Source organism: Euprymna scolopes, chromosome 34, assembly GCF_053919585.1.
Source record: "Euprymna scolopes isolate OS-2025 chromosome 34, ASM5391958v1, whole genome shotgun sequence".
Lineage (NCBI taxonomy): Eukaryota > Metazoa > Mollusca > Cephalopoda > Sepiida > Sepiolidae > Euprymna > Euprymna scolopes.
This window is the reverse complement of record NC_136515.1, coordinates 30,493,588-30,510,318: the sequence shown is the minus strand read 5'-3', so window position 1 is coordinate 30,510,318 and position 16,731 is coordinate 30,493,588. Positions and strand designations below refer to the sequence as shown.

Below are 16,731 nucleotides of genomic sequence, written 5' to 3'. Positions count from 1 at the left end.
ATTGTTATTATTATTATTTTAAAACATATAAAACATATATTTGCTCTGCAATAGTATTGAGCACTTTCTTCAGGTTTTTACTAATTACCATTTTTGCTACGTATATATATATATATATATATATATATATATATATATATATATATATATATATATATATACATACATATTAGTGATTTTGTTGCTCTAATATTGATATTAAAACTTACTTTTTTATATTAGTATTTAATTGCAATATGTGACACAAGGTCGTTTTTTTATGTGGGGGAAGGGGGACCAGCTCCCAAAAAGGGGCACTCTGACAATAGGCAATAATAGAAATATGATATTTTGATTAATGCAAATTTCATATTTATTATTATATTATATTCGATCCAATATATAAAAATGATTTAAAAAGTTTTTAAAAAAAATGACTCATGCGCCACCATTGAGAATCGAAACCAAAATGTTTTGCTTATGATTTACTTTTTCCTTTGAAGTTAATGCCTGAACTATGAAGACATGTTTGCTGCAAGGATAAAAATTAAAATATGAACATAGCTATTACGTTACGTTCTTACGAATATGCATGCGTAACGTAATAGCTATTACTTTCAAATTTCACTGGTAAATTCCATTTTTTTAATTTTCACGCTTTTGAACCGATTTTTCCCAGTGCAAAATATAAAGTTTCTCATAAGTTTGAATACCCTATATATTAATGTTCATGTGTGTAGACCAAAAACTGACAGAGGAGTTTGGTAGGCAAACTTTTTAAACAAATATGTATTATATACGCTTACTACACAATTACACAAATATTACGCAAGTATAAATCATGTAGAATATCTGCAAGAATAAAATTACACGTAATGGTTAACTAAAGATGATCATTCCATACGAAAACACAAAAATCTAATAGGAAATTAATATTTAAAAGAATATGCAAATTAGCTAAACTTTTTTGCAGATGAATGCAATTCCACGACACATATAAAAGAAAGTTGTATTTTCTTTTTAAATAAATAGAAAAAGGACTTTACATATGAATATGAATACACACAAAAAACAAGAACCAAATCTATAGGAGGAGTGTATATATATAATTATAAATTGAAATACGTATGAAATACGTTTCAAAGCCGAATTACAATATTATATAAAAAAAAAAAAACCCAAAAAAAACAAGTATTTACTTTTTTAAAATTAATATATTTCGAAGTAAAACTCCTTCGTCCGAAATTTATATTTTTTTCTTTTTTCTCGCCATGAGAATGAATGATGTTTATCCGTGGTATTATTTTTGAAATGCCGGAATAATGCATTTGGCAACGCAATTTGAAATTCAAGGTAGTGTTTTCCGTATTAAAAGCATTGATTGAATTTGAATTTTACATTGAAATACGTATGAAATATGTTTGAAAGCCGAATTACAACGCATTAAAAAATAAACAAGTATTTACGCGGATTATTCATGGGAGTATAACTCTGAAATATATTAATTTTAAACAAATAAATACTTGAATATATGTGTATACACACATATATTCAAGTATGTGTGTGTGTGTGGCCTTGTTGGTATGTGTGCAAAAATCTCTATCAAACTCTTCTCTAAAAATTTGGAGTTGAAATTATAGGGTATTGGACCTTGAAATTATCGATTTGATTTTTAGCCGAAAAAAAAATACCGTTGGTGAGTTAAAATTGCAAACAAAATAGTTGACTTTTGCAGGGTAAGTCGAATAAAACATTACTATTGCGCATGTGCAAAATTCATAGCTCAAAATTACTTTGAACCTTTTTGTATCCATTTGTTAATAGCTCAGATGATAATAACGCTGGAGAGATAAATAACGACTAAGGCTGGAGAGAGCACTAAACGTTCTGATTTCGATTCTAGCAGATGCGATTCAAGACATATTTTTTATAACATGAACTCATTGCTCTACATTGGAAAATAATCAATAAAGAATTGGCCCTATAATTATAGATTAGAAATATGCATGAATTGAAAAATAATATTCATGCATATTTTATGATCAGGCAACACCCAGTGGTTTACGAGTAGCAAATTGTAAACAAATTATCATCATGTTTATAATTTTGTGATGTAATATTAATTTAGTTATTTTTCATGGCTTAAATCAGTTCTACACTTCAATTCTTGTTTAAATTTTTATTTTATATTTTGTTGTTTTAGATAATGTTCATAAAAATCAACAACTATTTTCTTTAATATTTAAATAAAGACATCAACAACTATTTTCTTTAATATTTAAATAAAGACATCAACAACTATTTTCTTTAATATTTAAATAAAGACATCAACAATTATTTTCTTTAATATTTAAATAAAAATATCAACAACTATTTTCTTTAATATTTAAATAAAAATATCAACAACTATTTTCTTTAATATTTAAATAAAGACATCAACAATTATTTTCTTTAATATTTAAATAAAAATATCAACAATTATTTTCTTTAATATTTAAATAAAGACATCAACAACTATTTTCTTTAATATTTAAATAAAAATATCAACAACTATTTTCTTTAATATTTAAATAAAGACATCAACAATTATTTTCTTTAATATTTAAATAAAAATATCAACAATTATTTTCTTTAATATTTAAATAAAAATATCAACAACTATTTTTTTTAATATTTAAATAAAAATATCAACAATTATTTACTTTAATATTTAAATAAAAATATCAACAATTATTTTCTTTAATATTTAAATAAAAATATCAACAATTATTTTCTTTAATATTTAAATAAAAATATCAACAATTATTTTTTTTAATATTTAAATAAAAATATCAACAATTATTTTCTTTAATATTTAAATAAAAATATCAACAATTATTTTCTTTAATATTTAAATAAAAATATCAACAACTATTTCTTTAATATTTAAATAAAAATATCAACAATTATTTACTTTAATATTTAAATAAAAATATCAACAATTATTTTCTTTAATATTTAAATAAAAATATCAACAATTATTTTCTTTAATATTTAAATAAAAATATCAACAATTATTTTCTTTAATATTTAAATAAAAATATCAACAATTATTTTCTTTAATATTTAAATAAAAATATCAACAATTATTTTCTTTAATATTTAAATAAAAATATCAACAATTATTTACTTTAATATTTAAATAAAAATATCAACAATTATTTTCTTTAATAGTTAAATAAAAATATCAACAATTATTTTCTTTAATATTTAAATAAAAATATCAACAATTATTTTCTTTAATAGTTAAATAAAAATATCAACAATTATTTTCTTTAATATTTAAATAAAAATATCAACAATTATTTTCTTTAATATATATTTTTCTATGTATACACATGCTTGCATAAAATCAAATTCTATGTACAAACACGCGTGCATGAAATCTAAATTAATAGGTATATTTCAAATCATTTTTATTTTCCTTTTCATATGAATGTAAAACTTAATGATTTTTTTTTCTTTTTAAATTCTGTGGTATTTTTTACAGCTTTTATTTTTTTACAGCTTTTATTTTTTTACAGCTTTTATTGACGTAAAACTTGTACGATTTCCTTTTGTTGTATTAAATTGACATTTTCCATAAAAGTCAACACTATGTTTCAAAATGTGAAGTTTACAATGTCTGTAATTTTTTTTTAACCTAACAGTTCAGATACTTGTATTTAAAAAAACAGGCTAGAAATTAGGATAGAATATAAAAATTCTAATTTTTTAATGTTGAATGCAGTGTAAACTCACGTGTGATTACTATTATAATGCTTTTTGTACTCATAAGCATTTCCTACACAGGTCATCATCAATATTATTCACAGGTAGTATTCCCTAGAGTCTGTGTGACAAGAAGTCTCCCCCAATTTCAACTACTCTCCACCTTTGCAAATAATTTTGCGTCATCGAAATAGCCTCTTACCATTGATTTCTCACTGCCAATGACCATTACTACTACTACTACTACTACTACTACTACACATGAACTTTCACATAAAAATAACATCAACATTAATACTGATGAAGAGTGACATGGATTTCATTATTCTTTCTCCAAAATGTGATGTGTAACAGTAAAAACGAAAACATTATCTTAAAGTTTACATTCGTCTTAATTTCCATAATATAGATATATAATGATATATAATATAGATATGACAATTAAATAGTTGTATTCTTACATTTTCGGATGATATTTCTACATATGTCGACACTTTCTCATGGCAAATGTTATTTTTTTGTTCATACTTTTGCAACCTTGTGCACGGATTTCCTGAAATGTCCACTCAGGCTCAACCGGAAGCTGATGGAAACTGCCGGATTATGCAGAGCATTGATCGCGTTGATCAGCCAAAAATGAATCAGAAAACTTTTAATAAATTGGAAGAAAAAAATAGTATTTAATTTTAATCCATTCTTATGGCTGATTAAAATTAAAACCAGGATAATGAATTTAACAAGCCTAGTAAATTATTACAGACGCCGGAGCAAGTCTTAAACTTTTGTCAAGAAAGTAAATTAATACCATGAAGTATTTGAGGTAGGACATGTTGCAGAAAATGCATCGTAAAAAAAATGAGCTTCTGTTAGCGATGGTTTCGATTGGAGGTGTACAATATTTATTTTCTCTTTTGTAAATATTTATTCATGAAACTTACGGTAGGTTGTTGTTATATTTTTATTGTTTTTCCATTACAATATGTAATTCGTATTTGATAAATATTATTTTCTGTTTCCTAATTTTTTTAGGATTTGGCCAGCACTCGGCATATTCTGGTGTACATCAGCTTCCAGTTGAGTACAAGGAGACATTTCTGGAAATCCAATGTGCAATCTGCAAAAGCACCTTTTTATGTTACGTTAAGTAAAAAATTTATGTCGACGTCATGAATGTATCGGTTTTTTCAAAATATCATGTTGTAAAAAGTAAAATACACTTTTACTGTAAAATTCAAGATTTTTAATTTCCAACTCGTTATAATCAAATTTTAATAGTTTAATGTTTAAAAAAAGAAAAGTGAGTTTTGTCCAATAAATGCTACAAAAAACGTCTTTTTCTCAATTTCAAGAAATTGGATTATCGTATTTTGTATGCAAACTATACATTTTCCATCCAAATTTGTTTGATCAGAATAATTATACTCTGACCATAATCTGGCACTAGGGTTCTAAAAAAAAAAATTGCATACAGTATTTAAAAATGGTCACTCATATTCCATAAAATTATTTAAGAATAATTCAATTTATGATTTTTCTTTATAAAAAACATTGACAGAAAACAGAATGACTTTGCAAGTATATTATACTCTCAAAATCGCTACACTTTAAGAAGTATTTCGCTATCTTCAATATTGATATTTTCAGCAAACCTGTTCTGATTTTCCAACATATTTTCAAATCGTCGAAATCTAAATCTAAGAGAGTTGCTTCCCTTTTCTACAATATTTGTTCTTTCCTAGAAAAGATAGTTCTTCATTTCTACAAACAACATTTGTTGTCAAGGGAATTTTGTATCATTCTCTTTTATGTCGATGTGTTTCTTAAGCTTGCTTATTTTCTATACAGCTTAAATGTTTATCCAATTAGTTGTATGATTGTCTGTTTCGTTATAAAACACCAATAAGCTTTTGTTGTAGAATCTATTTTTCTTTCCAAAGTATCAGAATTGCCTTTTGAAAAGTTAAACAGATCTTGTGTCTTTCATCGTTATCATACTCTCCATCTCTGCTGCTTCCTTCATATTAGCTTTGTCTCTGAAAATAAGGAAAAAGCGAGAATAACAGATCAAAAAGGTCCACCACTACCACTATCACCACCTCCTCCTTCCAAAATGTTTTAAGAATTCTAAAGATTGTAGCTTGTCACTTAAAACAATTCTTGAAATTTTTTCAAAAAGTAAAAAATAAACTGTCATTATATAGAGTAAAGAGTTGGTTGGTATCATGAGATGTTTGTTGGAGACTAGAAATAGCTCTTTTGTAGCAGTGGCTCGATTTGCTTGAGATTAAGAAAAAAGGATCAGATTCATTTGAAATACCAATATCAGTTATCTATAATTAAATCAACTTTATTTGACAGTTTTGTTAAACAGAACATAAGAACAAGCAAGCAGGCAAGTTGATTTAACTGGTACATATTAGAATAGAAATGTAATTGAGGTCAGGATTTGTATCTCGTTTCCTTCTAAGTCCTGACAAGAGGCAAAGAAGGCAATATATGTCTGTTTACATTCATATCTCGACTGGAACAATTTGTATGCCAAGCAGGTATGCATTGTTGCACATGTGAAGTGCATATTGTGCTTGAGAAAAAGAATCTGTTGTGCATGACTCCAAAATTTTTACCTCCGATAATGTCTGCATATAAAGAGATTTTTTTTTTTTAACTCAGCAGTGAAAGGTATGGGAAATTTCCATTGTGTAAGAGTTGCCAGTAAAACTCATAATGAGGGCAGGGGCATAAATGAAGAAATGCGAAAGTTATTACTAAAGAAAAATTCTAGAATAAAAAAATGTTTAACATTCAAAAATTATGAAATTAATATTGAAGACAAAAATTTATCATAAAAATATTTCTAAACTTTCATAAAATATATTTCCTAATAAATAATTCAAATAGCAAAAAGAAAAGTTAGCATAAGATGTTTAATCGTCATACCACCCTAGTTTACTGATTAACCAATAAAGGATTGTTTCAACATGGTTGTCTTGTTTTATGAGAGACTATTTTGGTATAACAACAGTTATCACCTTAGTTGTGTCGAACACGGATATTATTGGTGATAGCTGAGATCAAACGGCTGCCCAAGTTTGTTTGAATTTGATCCATAATGATTAGATATTAATTAATCGAGTTTTCCTGAATTTCAATTTTTTTGTAAAAACCCTTTGAGCATAGACATTTTTTGGAATCAAAATCATGGGTTTTAATCAAAATTGGAATAAGGATTTTAGACATAAAATTTAGTAACATGATATGTTGATTTAAATCTTTGTAAAAGTAAAATAAAATTGATTCACTAATCAAAACAGTAGTATACCATTTTTAGCAGTATAAAATTGTTCTGTTTGGTGAGATCCATATTCTTTTAGTAAACTAATATTTCTTTTAAGCTGGTTTTTCTTACAGAAATTTCCTTAGTTTCAAAATTGGCATTGAAGCATTATCAAATTCGTTTTTACTTTTCAAATTTTTTAAAAAGGACAAAAATGTACAGAATTTGTATTAGTTTCTGTGAAGTAATACAAATGAGATATGTTAATTTTGATAAATTTTCTCCAAATAATTGAAATATTGTTGTGTGAAAGTGCATAAAATGTAAGATCAGAAAACAGTTGTATGCTGAGTTTTTCTGATGTGGTCTTTGTATGTATCTAATATGGACTATGGATTTCAATTCTGTTACCCATGTGAAGCAACTTGAATTTGAATTTGAATTTGAAGAATTTGATTGCAAGAACAAATTTGTCAATGGAGGATTTTTGGGACATTGATGTAGAGAAGCTTACTCAAAGTAGATTACATTGGTTCGGTCATGCGCAAAGAGTATCTTCAAAAGATTCAAGGAAATTAGGAGATGATTCATAACATGTGGGTAGACCTTGAAAGAATTGGAAACGGTGGTTGAACATATGAGACAGTCAGAATTGACTGAGTGATTTAAAATTGTGGAGACAATAAATGAAGAAGTCTAACCCTACCAAGGAGCAAAAAGATTTAAGAAAGGAAAGAAAAAAGAAGAAAAAGAGAAAAATTGAAAGAATTAAAAAATTCAATTCTTACTTTTTGTTCGGCTTGAGTTTTTGTCGAATGCAACAACAAATGACCGCAATGATAACAAGGGCAGCGACGATGCCAACTGCAATAGCTACAATCAATCCGAGGTTGGATATTTCCTTGGCTCGAGCTGCAAACAAAAGCAAACATTATTATTTGTAAGAATAAATAATAATTATATAATATCGTGGATTGTATGAGTTTTAATACAAATCAGAAATTATTTTTTATTCACCAGTGTGTAAGTTTTATTACATTGCATTCGTTGTTACATTTCATCTACTGTTACATTTAAAACATTGTTACATTTTCATATTGTAATATTTCACCCATTAATTCCATAAATTGCTACATATCATACATTGTTACATTTTATCTATTATAACATTTGTTATATTTCATATGTTGTAATATTTCATCTGTTGTTACATATCATCCGTTGTTAAATTTGATATGTTGTTACATTTGAACTTATCGTTACATTTCATATGTTGTTACATTTAATCTATTGCTACATTTTATCTATTATAACATTTCATACATTGTTACATTGCATTCAGTTTTACATTTCATCCATGGTTACATTTCATCCATGGTTACATTTCATACGTTGTTACATTTCATCTATCATTACATTTCAGACGTTGTTACATTTCATCAATGCAACAGATACATTAAGAGCATTGCCAAGGCTGCTGCAAAGAAGGTAGGCTCTTTCGACCATGCTAGAAAGCTACTTAAGCCTGAAAGTATCCTGTATTTCTACAAGGCCACCATTCAGCTATGCATGGCGTACTGTTGTCACATTTGGGCTGGTGCATCTCCTACTATTTTCCCGTTCCTGGACAGGGTTCAAAAGAGAATCACCAATGTGATAGGTCCTAAACTGGTATCAAAGCTTCAACCTCTATTCCATCGACGAAATGTTGCATCCCTCTGCCTGTTCTATAAGTATTTTAATGGTGTATGCTCCAACAAACTACAAGCCCTTGTACTCCCTCGACGTAAATACCCCCAACAAACCCGACAGGCAGCACCCACCCCTACACCCTAAATGTAAGAAAGACTTCTACTCTAATGGTTTCTTCCCCAGAACTGCTGGACTTTGGAACTCCCTTCCGAGTTCCTGTTTTCCCAAGTGTACTGACAAACAGAAGTTCAAGTGTAATGTAAATGGACATCTCGCTGCTCAACTCCCTGCATAGAACCCATGAAACTAATATTCCCAATAGTAGCCTCCCTACATCAAAGTGGCACTGTGTCTTGTTTGGGATGAAAATGGAATAAAAAAACATTACATTTTACCTATTGTTTCATTTCATATGTTGTTACATTTAATCTATTGTTACATTTTATACATTGTTACATTTCATCTATTGTTACATATACGTTTTTACACTTCATACATTGTTACATTATATTTATCCGCTGTTACATTTCATACATTGTTTCATTTCATCTATTGTTACATACACGGTACATTTCATATGCTGTAAAATTTTATACGTTGTTACCTTTTGCTAAATGTTAATTTTTAATTTCATACATTGTTACATTGCATTTTTTACAATTCATTTACTGTGACATTTTATGTATTGTTACATTTTATACGTGGTTACACTAAATACATTGTTAAAATTTAATACATTGGTACATATCATCCATTGCTACATTTCATACTTTGTTACATTTTATACATTGTTACATATCATCAATGTTACATATCATCCATTGAAACACTTCAGCTATTGTTACATTGTATCCATTGTTACATCTCATACGTTGTTACATTTCATCTATAGTTACATTTCACCAGTTGTTACATTTAGTCCATTGTTATTTTTCAGATGTTACATTTCATCTATTGTTACATTTAGCCCATTTATAAATTTTATATATTCTTACATTTAATTAATTGGTTCATTTCACTTATTGTTACATATTATATATTATTTCACCAATTTGTACATTTCATCTATTGTTGCATTTCACCGATTGTTAAATTTTATTGATTTCTACATTTCACCTAGTAGTACATTTTATCTACTGTTACATTAAATCCATTGTTACATTTCATCTTTTAGTATCTATTGTTACATTTTATCGATTGTTACATTTACAATTCATTTTTATATTTCATCTATTGTTACATTTCATCCATTATTACATTCTAAAGGTTGTTCAAGACAAACTTTACAACTTACACTTTGAAATCTTGCAGAAAACCCTCCGTACTCCTCTGTCATCTCTTTATATCTTTTCTTTTCTTTTCTTCCGTTTGATGTCTAATATCGATAAATTATATAATATAATCATATAATTATATATAAATTATTATTTAATTATAATTAATTATAATTATTTAATCATATATAAATACATAATTATGTAATATAATTATATAATATAATTATATATAAATATGTAATTATATAAGAAATTTCTCAGCAAAGAATATCTAAAATATTTTCAGTTAAATCATTCTTGTATTATGCTTTTACAAATTTTTCAAGGGATTTTACCACAGTGAACTTCATAAATTACTTCATATGCATGACTTTGAACTTCAATGTCTTAACCTTTCAGCTTGGAATATACATTCAAGAAACACACAATTCAGTCTAGAATATACCAGTTTGGATTTTACAACTGTTCTTGTATCTTTATTCAACCATGTAATATCCTTTTCATACAATCATTTTAGATTTACTTTTCAATTTATGTGCTAATAAACAAAATTCATAATTACCTATATTTATTTTGTTAACATTTCCTTCGATGATATATATATATATATATATATATATATATATATATATATATATATATATATATATATATATATATACTTGTTTATTGTTATATAAACATGGTCACATCTGCTGCTACAAATAGCCACTTGTTTCAATCAAACAACAGATATCATCAGGCAGCGACTTGACTATTCAAAAGTTCAATGAATATTCATTCAATGATTATTCATTAGCACAAAAAAATCCCATATTTTTTAAATTTAAATTCATTTATGTATCTTACCAATTTTTTAATTTTAAATTCCTTTATTTCTCTTAAGGCTTTTCACTCATGAAATATTACGTTTCAATTGTTTAGTTTCTTTTACGGCATTGTTTACATAAAAAAGTTTGTTTTAACTTTTTCTAAACTGTTTCATTTTTACGACATGCCTCAGCGTATTATAAACACTCTAACCTCCACATGTTAAAAACGGCTTTCAAATTAAACACGCCCTTCTACAAACCTCGAAAGCCGTTCTTAACATGGGGAGGTTGGGGGTGTTCATTCCGAAAGCCGTTTTAACATGGGGAGGTTAGGGTGTTTATAATATGCTGGGGCGAGTCGTAAAATTAACGAAGTTGCTATTTATTATTTATTGCAAAAATTGCTTGAAATTTATTTATTTGGCAAAAAAATCTTGACAATTCAAAAGAATGTTTAAAATTATTTATTTGTTCGAAAAAAAAAACAAAAAACTATTTTATAAAAATCCAATGTTGCTTTCATTGCAAAATTGTTTTCTTAAAATTATATTTTTTTACGCAAACTTTTCAATCAATGTTTTTACAATTATATTTCGATTCCCGGTCAAAAAAATAAATAAATAAATAAAATCAACCCACTTCTCCGTTTAAAAAAAAACAACAAAAAAAAAATCATTTAAATTAATTTGCTGTTGGCCTTTCAAAGTTGCTTTAATAATAAAAAAAAATGTATAAATTTATTTATTTGTTCGAAAAAAAACCCCCAAAAAAACACACACACACACGAAAAAATAAACAAACAAAAAAAAAAACTAATACATGTTTTGGTTTTCAAATGGCGCTCGCCCAGTTTAAACAATTATGAACATGTCATTTCAATTTTCTGTTTTCAATTAAAAAAAAATATGTTCCATGAAAAACTTTCCTGTTCTCATTAATTAAATCGAAACATTTCCAATTAAAAAATTATGGATATATGTTCTTTTTCACTTCCTTTATTTACTTTTTTTCATAGTTCTTTCCGGAAGTTTAATTTTTTTTTTTGTATTTTTCGAACAAATAAATAATTTTAAGCATTCTTTTGAATTGTCAAGATTCATTTTCTCCAGTAATATCAGTTTACCAAGTTTCTGGAAGTAATAAATGATAATTTTAGTTTAATTTAACGTTTCCGGAAGTGATAAATGTTACTTTTGGTAAATTTATTCTTTCCCTTTCTGGAAGCAATCGTTCGGCCATATAATGATGTCTCCCCTAGATTTGGATAGCAAGTGCGTGAAAAAAAATGGCGTCTCCAATTTCGGCAATAAAGGGTAGAAGCACCATTTTATTCATTGTTGATTTATTCAAACAGTCCTTTGGAAAATAAATATTTAAAATAAAGTGGGGTTCTCCTTGGGTGTTGAGTTCAATGGCGACCAGTAGAATTATTTAATGGTCGCTTTAATTTAAATTTAAATCTTCCCTTAGCTCCCCCCTAGTCAAGGCTAACGCATGCATACGTAAAATTTATCATTTATTTACTTACGTTGTTTTCGCACTTTCACAAACATTATTTATTTACGTTGGCTTAACTCTTCATGAATAAAAAAAGTAACTAAACCTAAATTTGTCACTTTTGCAAACATTTATTTATTTACGTTGACTTAACTCTTTTCATGAATATTGAAAAAAGGTTTTACTCTTTATGAATATTAAAAGAAAAAAGTTACTAAATATTTATCAATAATTTCTCACTTTTACAAACATTTGTAATTCATGTATTTACTTACGTTGGCTTAACTCTTTTCATATAAATATTAAAAAAAAGAAACTAAACCATGTATTGATAATTTCTCACTTTTACAGACATTTTCAATTTGCATGAGTGGATAATTTTTTGGGTAAATATTTACATTTAGGTCCATCTCCATTTTTCTTTTTTAAATGACGACTTTTATTAATAAATAAATCTACTTCTCTGCAACTTTTATTGATAAATAAACCTACTTCTATGCAACGGGCACTGAACCTCTCCTTTTTTTTTTTAAATAGTATTTTCGGGTGGGTATGCTGACAACAAATATCAGTTATATTTTGCAAATATTCCCCCCACCCTCCAAAAATGGTGTTTATTCCGGAAGCTGTTCTTAAGATGAGGAGGTTGGGGTGATTATAAGATGGACCTAATCTAACCCCCCCCCTCAAATACCAAGTTTTTTAAATGATTAAAATAATTTCTCACTTTTACAAACATTTTTACATGCGCACATAAGCAACTATTTTTTTTATTAACTTTTTTTTTACTTTTTTTTATTTAAAACTTAGTAAATTTCAATGAATAGAATAATAAATCATTTATCATTAATATATGGTTTTGTATTGAATGAAACTTTTTTTTTTTCATTACAACAATAATGAACCAATTTAAATCTTCCGGCATGCGTTTAAGGGTTACGAAATTATCAATAAATCGTTTAGTTACTAAGCTAACGTCAGTATTTACTGAAGTTAGCTTAGTACGTGCGCATGCATTAGCCTTGACTAGGGGGGGGCTAAAGGAGCGACCATTAAATAATTATGCTGGTCGCCATAGAACTTATGTTATCGTGCTATTTTTTAAAATAGTATTTTCACACTAAATTCAAATTTTACAATATCTTTTTCTTTTATTAATTTGTTAGGTGAAAGTACAGATAACCCGGTCGGTTTCTAATGTGTGGAAAATCTAGCTCCCTAAAAAAAGGGTACTCTGGATAGTAATAAAAAATTAAAATTGCCTCAGTCTCGAAAGATTTCTCCTCTACTGAATGAGGAAAAAAAACGGTTCATCTTCTGTTTCTTTCCCCCCCCCTCTCGCTTCCTCTCTTAATATCTCTCTGTATCCATCTCTCCCTTTCCCTCTCTCAATCTATCTTTCTCTCTATATCACCCTCTCCATCTCTCTAACTCCCTCTATCTCTCTCTCCTTTCCTCTGTCTCGCCCTCTCTGTTTCTAACTCTCGCCCTCTCTCTGTCTATCTATCAATCCCTTTATCTTTCTCTATCTCCTTCTCTTTCTCTATTTTTCTTTCACTTTCTCTTTTCTATTTATATATCTTCCTCTCTATCTGTCCATCTCTAATCCCTCATTCTATTTTAGTCTCCTAAATTAATTACAGTGAATAAGGCATTGTCAAAATATGGATAAATCCTATTTTAGTCACCTAATTTACTGACTGTGAGAATATAAGTTATTTGGAAATTACTGCTACCTTGAACAGTACCAGAAGTAACTGGTAAAACCTTTCTAATTAAATTGATTTTGGCAGCTATTTGGTAACAAAATGACATAGCCTTAGCCCTTGCTGCATGAGGAATACCTGCGACCTTGCTGCCAAGTAGAAGAAATATTTATTCTACTTTGAAATATTATATTTTTAAAAAATCTCATGTTCGACATCTCCAAAACATCCAATATGGGGAAAAATATTGTAGAAATGCAAACTTATTGTTTAGGATGAATGCACAATGGTACACAAAAAATCGCTTGAGGCTCTTGGTCGATCCTTGCAAGATTTGCGTGACAATGCTAGACCATTTGGGAATGCATTAATATTGCTTGCAGGAGATTTCAGACAAATGTTACCTGTTAATTCTTCAATCAACACCAGCAGATGAAATAAGTGCTTGCCTCAAATACTCTACTTTTTAGTGCCATGTGAAGACATTAAACTTAACTCAAAATATGTATGTCCAGTTGCAGACTGTTCGATCCGCACATAAATTTTTGCATCACTTGTGGGAAATTGATCAGAGATAAGGGCAAAATTCTTTGATTTTTAACTTCTGTAATTTTATTACACCAAAAGAAGAGTTAGTTTAAAAGGTTTTTGCAGATATTCAAATTATAAGAATTCCACTTGACTGAGTGAACGAACTATTCTTGCAGGTCAATACAAAGACGTCCACTCTATTATTCAATGTAAAATTCCAAATGAGGTAATCAAATACAGATCCACCGACACTGTTGCAAAAGCAGATAAAGTGGTTAATTATCCAACAGCTATATTTGCCAGGGATGGCACCGCATGTATTGCAACTGAAATTTGGCGTGCTAATTATCATGTTGTGAAATATAAACCTATCCAAGCTTTGCAAAGGCACATGGCTTGCAGTAAAAAAAATTAACAAACAATATCATAGTAAACAACATTCATAACAAGATTTTTTACAGATGAATATATCTTCATTCCATGCATTCCTATGATCCCACCATCATTACACTTTAGGAAATTGCACTTTCCAATTTTATTGTCGTTTGCAATAACCATCAACAAAGCACAGGGAACAATCTTTACAATTGTGTGACTTACAGTTACACACTGACTGTTTTTTCACATGGACAATTAATGTAATGTATTCAAGACTCACCAAACCAGAAAATCTTTACATCAGCTAAGAAAATGGAACAACAAAAACTGTGTACCCATACAAAATGGAAAATTATAACCTATAAGAAACATGCTTTTTCTCATTTTGAAACTTTTTCCATTGCGCCAATTTGAGCCAGAGCAACGCGTGGCAGGGAACAGCTATATATATATATATATATATATATATATATATATATATATATATATATATATATATATATACATATTTACATATATATACATATATATATATATACATATATATATACATATATATACACATATATACACATATATACATATATATACATGTATATATACATATATATACATGTATATATACATATATATACATATATATACATATATATACATGTATATATACATATATATACATATATATACATATAATTATACATATATATATACATATTTATATACATATATATATACATATATATATACATATATATATACATATTTATATACATATATATATACATACATATATATACATACATATATATATATATACATATATATACACATATATATACATATATATACTTATATATACATATATATACATATACATGCATACATATACATGTATATACATATATATACATATATATATAAACCTATATATACATATATATACGCATATATATACATATATCTATATATACATATATACATATATATACACCTATATATACATATATATACGCATATATATACATATATACACATATATATACATATATATATACCTATATATACACATATATATACATATATATATACCTATATATACATATATATATACCTATATATACATATATACATATATACACATATATATACATATATATGCATATATATACATATATATGCATATATATACACATATATATATATACATATATATACATATATATACATATCTATATATACATATATATACATATCTATATACATATATATATATATAGATATCTATATATACGTATACATATATATACATATATATACATATATATACATATACATATATATATGCATATACATATATATATATATACATATACATATATACATATACACATATATATATACATATATATACATGCATATATATACATACCTATACATACATATATATATACATATATATACATATATATATAATATATATACATGCATATATATACATATATATACACATATATATATACATATATATGCATATATATACATACATATACATATATATATATACATACATATACATGTATATATACATACATATATACATATATATATATATATATATATACATATATACATACATATATATATATACATATATATACATATACACATACATATATATACATACATATGCATATATATACATACATATCTATATATATACATACAGTGATGATCATATTTATTGGCACGGTAAAATAAAAGTTAAATTTTGTCTAATAAATTCTAAAGAAGGGATTAAATTAAAGAAAATAACAAAGTATATTATGTATTTTTAA

The 16,731-nt window shown here is 26.7% G+C and overlaps 1 protein-coding gene across 2 annotated transcripts in view; it reads right to left on the bottom strand.

Annotated features, from left to right (window-relative positions):
* Positions 1 to 4,954: 4,954 nt before the first annotated feature.
* LOC145259151 (protein mesh-like) overlaps positions 4,955 to 16,731 on the bottom strand; it is a 450,682-nt gene continuing 438,905 nt past the window's right edge. For both annotated transcript variants that reach the window (XM_080116860.1, XM_080116861.1), the window contains exons 17-18: positions 7,792 to 7,915; positions 4,955 to 5,762 (exon numbers count right to left, since the gene is read on the bottom strand). In XM_080116860.1, coding sequence (XP_079972986.1) covers positions 5,690 to 5,762; positions 7,792 to 7,915 — 197 coding nt within the window. In that variant the 3' untranslated portion in view covers positions 4,955 to 5,689. The remainder of the gene's footprint in view (positions 5,763 to 7,791; positions 7,916 to 16,731) is intronic.